Here is a 6,916-nt window from a genome sequence, read left to right as displayed (position 1 = left end):
TTTTGGCCTTCAAAGGGGCATAAGGCAACGGTTTTGACCTTTGCCTTATAATGACAGAACGTTGTAACTTCGGGCGTTAACTATTTGTGATGACAATACGCTTAAACGTCTTGGAATATTTGCCCGGAGATAAAATCGGGCTTCCACAAGAGCAGCGGATCATGGTGTCCTTTATCTGCTGAAAAAAAGACATATATAGCAGATGTGCTGTCTCGATAAATGATAATATTGAAAAAATATTTTGATAATTTTTTCATAGATTGATGGCAACGGAATGACTCCCCGGTCTAGTTGTCGGACAAGTCATGGCGCATCGCGTTGCCTGTGAGATAATTGCTTCTGGGTGCGGTGTTAGAAGGCCGTCTTGACAATAGGACTGTTCAAAGATCATCTCTCATTTGAAAGAGGGAGGCTAGTAAGACGGTCCGTACAGCAGTGGCCGTTCTTCACGTCTCGGCGTCTTCAGCAAAGGCTGTGAACACCACAGACACACGTAAAAGGTAAGATAACGTTCCTCCTCATTACAGCTCTCCATTTCCCTTAATCTGATTGTAAATCTCGTCAACACCTAGATTTGTGAGCATTCCTCCAGACAAATGTCGACGGGTTTTGTGCATACCAGAATAACTACAGTGCCACCTAGATTATTAACCTAAACATTTAGGTTCAATGACTGAACACTTGCAAAACGAACACGTTTAGATACAGCTATATCTTATGTATGACACATGTGCTCTTGAGAATTGAATTGGATAATTTCGGTAAAAATTTTGTCAAGTCAAAAGATACAGTGTCGTTTGCTACTAAAAGGGGAGTGGCTACTATTTCAAATCGTTGTTCAGCTACTTATAGTTGCTAGGTCTGCAGTGTTTTCACCTCCTTAGAATGGAAAATAAGTCATTCAATACTGCTTGAGACTATCAAGGTTCTGAATTCATAAGCATGGTGGATAGGTAGTTGCATTGATACATTCAGAGCAGTAAAACACTGAACCACGGTCACGACCCTATATTCCGACACCCATATGACCCGATATCCCCATGTACCAAACGCTCCACCTATGTTCAGTCAAGCCTCGCCCTACGTTGGAACGTATGGGGCATTGGAACACCGGGCTGAAGAATGAAGACTGCCCCCCCGGATCGGAAAGTTTGGCCTTGGACTGGTTAAATACTTGAGGTCTTTTCACGCCTAGGTACGATAAAACGTGACAAATTGTGTATATTTCATTCGCTACTGGTGCTTTGTTTCTTAAGGATGACTATTACACGATAAGCAAGAGGAGCTCCTCTAATACAACAACACCCGACCCGGCTGAAATAGCTGTATCAGTTACCGTTATGGACAGCGTGTGTCTTCTGTTCATTAAACGTCTGGGCTCATTTGTTTGCTGTATTCTGGGCACATTTGGTCGTACAGACCTCTATTTTCGTAACAGCCAGAAGCCATTCACCTGAAAGCTGTAGGACAAAAAAAAACTTCACGACAAGACTGAGTACACGAACGAATGGGGTGGGCGCGAGTTGCAATGTTTACAATGCTCTATGGGTAATAACGAACCTTGTGTCCGCCATTTTAAAATTCTCTACCGCCTGTATCTACTGATTACCCGCAGGGCAGATGTGGTCTTTGTTGTTGTTAGATTTGTGGGCAACAAAAAAAAACAGACTTTTAAGTCGCTCTAGTTATGAAAAGAGCTTTTCTGGCAAGACATAAGTGTCGCGTTTTCTGGTTGAATCCCTTTAGGCCACACTGTACTGAAAACGTCTCTATCGTCATTAACAATAATTAATGTCATCGTGATCGAATAGCTATGCCTTGGTAGCAATGAATTTATGCATATTAAGTTTTTCATCCAGCGGCTGAGCCTGTCCCATAGATTGTGTATATTAATGTCACGAAGTGTGCAAATGTCAATTTATAGTACATAACGTTACTAAATGATAGGGTGTCTGGGCACTAACAAAACAATATTACATGCACTTCAGGAGTGAGGTCACTTGTGTTGTTGTGAAAATACAGCACGCAGGGGCGACTTGTGTCAAGGTTGCCTTTCAAATCACATCGATGCTTTTAAGTATCTTCATAGCCTAACCTACTGGACCAATTCTCTATAGCAGTTAACACTATCATATTTTGAATTAGGCATTTACGAGTGTTTTACATGATATGATACATACAATAACATTCATTTATACAACACAACACAACACAACACAATACATAATACAATAGCATTTTGGTTTGTACATGTGTTTGCCTAGTCTGTATATGTTATATGTATATATATATGTGTGTGTGTGTGTGTGTGTGTGTGTGTTGCGTCCAATATCTTTCATGCAACATTTTGCCAAACTGAATACAGATAAAGACTACTACCAATTCCCATGTTGTAATATACGTTTGGAATACGAGGACATTTCCTGCTATCCTATTCAGGTCACCAACATGTGGATATCAGTGATTCTGGCGATAACGTGCACAGGGCTGGGCACGACAGGGGGTAAGTCAAATTCATGTTTCTTACCTTCTACTTGCATGATTTTTTAAAAATCTACTGTTATTGATTTGATCTGGTTACTCCTTTGGTTGATAACCCATGATTAACAAAGTGATCTTTTATCCCTCCCCAACACTTCTGGTTCCTCATGACTTGTCCCCATCCCTTCTGATGAACTTGTCGACAATTGGTGAGTTGTGATGATGGAGTGTGTAATTGTTGTTGCTGGGATCTTGCTGGTGCTGTTCGATGCAATGACTCAAGTTTGTGCAAGTTGTCGCATAATCTCAAGATGCTTTGCTTGCTAACAGTAACAAACTAGCCAGCTAGTAGTGCGGTAGCATCATTGTGTGTGGACACTGAATCAAAATTGTGAACTTGGCAACTTACTATGTCTATAGTACCACAATATGCTTCCTAGTCTCTCCATTCTATAACAGATCTAGACTCAGAGGGCGTTTTTACTCACCAGGGTTTTCTGACCCTCGGTGCTTCTTCTGGTTTCCAGTTCTGTCTCCTACAAGGGCAGATCTTGTCAATACATCCTTGAATTCCCTCTCATTTTCTTGCGAAAACGATGGCAGTGCAGCTTGTGTGGCTTGGCCAGTGACTTCAGAAAGCTCGTTGTATACTAGTAGATTTTAGCACCGAGTTGTATAGAAAACATAGCTGGATAGAAATGATCTGTGATGGGCAGTAGATGATGGCACCAGTCTAGTTTACCGCTGCTTTACGATTGAGTGGCCCGTAGATCTGACTCACGGTTACAATGGTAGTTACAGAAATGCTGGCAATTTGTATGGGGTTTTGCTGGGACAATCTGAGGGTTGCGCTAATAGTAATGTAGTGGTGTCAGTGAGTGTATTTAATATGTCTACACATTTAATTTCGTCAGCGATGTTAACATACTATAGCTAGGAGTGAAATGCTCGTACTTCATACAAACAGCAGTAAAACAGACATAACAATTAACCAATATATAGTGATTAGACTGTGACTCATTGTGATCGTCAGCGTTTAGTAGCTATAAATGACTAAGAACTTACAAAGAAAGCTTTCAATGTCTGACTTACATATGAGCCTTTAGTCAACTTGGTCCAATCTTTAGAACATTTCATTACAAAAACTTTCCCCTTCGAAAACACGAGGCCTCGGGCTATGGTGAGCTCATCCGCCCGGCTTCCCAAGGCCAGAAATTTTCATCAGAACTATATTCCTCCCACAGTCCCAGGCCCTGAAAACATAGTCCGTAAATGTTTTCCCAGACGTCTACAGTAAAATGTCACGATAGTAAACGACAACGTTGTGGTCGTCAGAACACATAATGTTACTACTAATGGGAACAGTGCCCTCGAAACGGTGCCCCCTAAGACCAATCTCCTCACTGGGTTCAAACTTGTTTGTCCGATGAAATGCGTTGCAAAGCCAGCCGTAATGCTAATTAACGATGTGAGGTCAGGTCTGAGGGTGACTCAGAATCGGAGACACGAGAAAAACAATCCTGAGCCATGCTCTTGGCTGATTGTTGTGATACTTCAGCTTAGTCATTGTTTTCTACACACGTGAATAATTGTAGCCTAAAAGCTTCCCAAGTAAAAGGCGTTTTCCTTTTGCAGTCCTTGCGCATTTTATAACATTCAATACCACTAACGCCTTTCCTTAATTTTTATTTCTTAAATTCCAATCCCCGTACTACTAGTAATTGTCCTTGATGTGTATAAAACGACATTTAGTTCTTCAAGTTTACCAGACATTTAACTCCTCCATTTAACCCCTGGGAGTCTATCCTCTCAGACGTTTTGAATGGCCCCGATTAAAGGACACCAGGCTTGTCTGAGCGTCGAAGCAGAAAATTATAATGTTGGGAGAAAGCGTCTACAGTATCATAGAAAGACCGGTTTGTCAACATGCGATCATCAGACACAAAGTAGAAAGGTTGGGCGTCTCTCACAGCTGTGATGTTGTAAATAACGCGACCACAACAGTTTGTTTTAATAGCAAAAAGCCGTTCAGAAAGCGCTGTTTGCCACCAAATATCCAATCCTTACCATGACATATATATAAATTAGCTATGAACCGAACTCAAAGTACTTATTTTAGATACCATGGATTCTCGCACGAAGCAATAGAATAATAAACAACTGTACATTTCAATCAATCTACAGCGCCACTCCACCCAGCTCAAGTCATCGCTCCAAAGCTTACAATTGAACCCACAGACGTGGTGATTAACCCAAGTTCCGGCATAACCAGCGTGTCGTTCCAATGTAGGGCGACAGGGGACCCAGTACCACAGTATCTGTGGTTTAAGGAATATGTTGACCTCGATACGGTAAGTAGATAACTGCATAAAACCATATATATATATATATATATTACAGCATTTATGCTTTCTATACTCCTTCTATTGCTGCATTATTGAAATGGTATTTGGGACAAGAAAACAAGTGTGTACTACCAACAACACGTATTTTGACATTACTGGCCTATATATGAACTTCAACATATACGAATATTCAACATCATCACAAGAAAAGTAGGAATATCTTGATGAAGAAAATATACGTTTGTATTTTTCATTTGCAGATGAATAGACAGCCTCCTTTCCAGACATCAGGCGGGACCCTGACCATCCCTGTGCCGACGGCCACGGATCAGGGAAGGTACTGGTGTCAGGCTTACAACGAGTACGGCAGGGTGGTCAGCATCGGCGCTAACCTAACATTCGCCTGTGAGTCATTTGTTGTTTATTCTTTATAAGACCCGAAGGCCAATTCAAGGTTATGGGTTTGTTTCATGACTGAAACCGCATGATGATTTTCAGTGTGATATCGGCTGTGGTACGTATACGTAAAAGTATCTGTAAGATTGTTGATCAGCTTAAGCTTAATTCAACCTAGCCTCTGAAACTTAATCTGACAGGTACTTGGGTACTATGTGCAACAGAGATGTGAACTGTATTGTAGTGACTTTCTTGTTTCTCCGTCTTGCAGTTGTTGACAACTTCGATTCAGGTCCACGGCCGGTCGTTACAACTACTTCCGGAAACGGCACACTTTTGCAGTGTATGCAACCCAACGCATACCCCAGTAAGTAACGAACAGCGCTAGCAAATGATCTAAGATATTACGTTTGTAACCCACCGCGGAAAGAAGTCATGATGCGTCGAAACAGTCATCTAAAAGTTTTGCATGTCAACGTAACGAATTGAATAATAATGTTGCTAGGTCGTATTTGTTTGTTCGCTTTGGGAATACAATGTTCTCTTTGCTTTCAAGGTCTTGTATACCACTGGATTGAGGCTGGCCAGACCAGTTTCATTGCGCACACCGTACGAAGGTACGCGTCACAGAAGAATGGTGACTATTACTTCGCCAATGTCAGCCCCGATGACAACGGGCTGTACCAATGTGGAGTGAAGATCAACCTGAACACTGCTTTAACGGAGCCTGCAGCGACAGGGGGTTTCAACGAATTCAGCCCCGAAACACAGCTTACAGTGAATGCTGCCACACCTAGTAAGTATCATGATGATACATGGAAGCAGCATAACGGAATGACCCATTACGTGGCAAATCGTAAAATAATAATTAATACACAATTTAAATTAATTACATAACGTGTATTCGACAGTAGCTTAAACGGGGCAGATGCGTTTAGGGCACGGTCACATTTCCAAGTCGGGGCCCGGCCGGGTTGTTTGCGTGAACGAAATATAAACAATTTGTATTAAGAGTATACAGAAGTAGTGCTCATGGTCATCATAGCTTGTCGCTATTTCTCTCAGCAAAAGTCCGAGCAGCTTCACTGGCCTCCTGGAGGTCTGAGTCTGTGCAGGTCGGCGAGAGTCTACAGTTTCTCATCAGGTGTTGTAGGGTTTGGGGGTCCTCGCCACAGCTGCAGGCTGCACTGTTTGACTTTCCCCACCGTAGCAGGTTGCAATTGTCAGCTGTCCTTGCAACCTTCGCCCTTGCCCGGTTCAGGGCGACCCAAGACCTTCTAGGCATGTCAGCCCCTGGAGGCAGGGACTCGCTGGGGGGTGGGAGTGCCCTGTTGTTGTTCGGGTCATTTCTCTTCCACAGATCGGCCCTGAGGGACTCTGGTGTCTTCCCCTCGAGGCCTTGGACAGTCATGAAGCTCCGGCGGGACCTCAGTCGCCGGGGTGTCTCCTGGTGCCCGTGTAGAGGGTGTCTTGGGTCGTTCTGTTGTTTTTCCCGCTCTGTCCTTGCTTGGACATCTCTTCGGATGCCAGGAGGGCAGATTCCTGCCAGTATGTACAGGGCTGACAGGGGGGTAGCCTTCAGGTTGCCTGTGATGGTACGACAGGCTCTGTTCAGTTCCACGTCGACCTTGTGGGCATGGGGTGACCTCTCCCATACTGCGGCGCAGTACTCAGCAGTGGAATAGCATAGGGCC

The 6,916-nt window shown here is 43.2% G+C and overlaps 1 protein-coding gene across 1 annotated transcript in view; it reads left to right on the top strand.

The window, feature by feature from the left end:
* The first annotated feature begins 293 nt into the window (after positions 1-293).
* LOC109471787 (contactin-5-like) overlaps positions 294-6,916 on the top strand; it is an 8,617-nt gene continuing 1,994 nt past the window's right edge. Inside the window, exons 1-7 of the mRNA XM_019771143.1 lie at positions 294-500; positions 2,440-2,503; positions 4,666-4,832; positions 5,087-5,231; positions 5,494-5,589; positions 5,779-6,018; positions 6,288-6,539. Coding sequence (XP_019626702.1) covers positions 2,449-2,503; positions 4,666-4,832; positions 5,087-5,231; positions 5,494-5,589; positions 5,779-6,018; positions 6,288-6,539 — 955 coding nt within the window. The 5' untranslated portion in view covers positions 294-500; positions 2,440-2,448. The remainder of the gene's footprint in view (positions 501-2,439; positions 2,504-4,665; positions 4,833-5,086; positions 5,232-5,493; positions 5,590-5,778; positions 6,019-6,287; positions 6,540-6,916) is intronic.

Source organism: Branchiostoma belcheri, unplaced genomic scaffold (genome assembly GCF_001625305.1).
Source record: "Branchiostoma belcheri isolate BF01 breed outbred unplaced genomic scaffold, Haploidv18h27 scaffold26, whole genome shotgun sequence".
Taxonomy (NCBI): Eukaryota; Metazoa; Chordata; class Leptocardii; order Amphioxiformes; family Branchiostomatidae; genus Branchiostoma; species Branchiostoma belcheri.
This window is presented reverse-complemented; position numbering and strand designations above follow the sequence as displayed.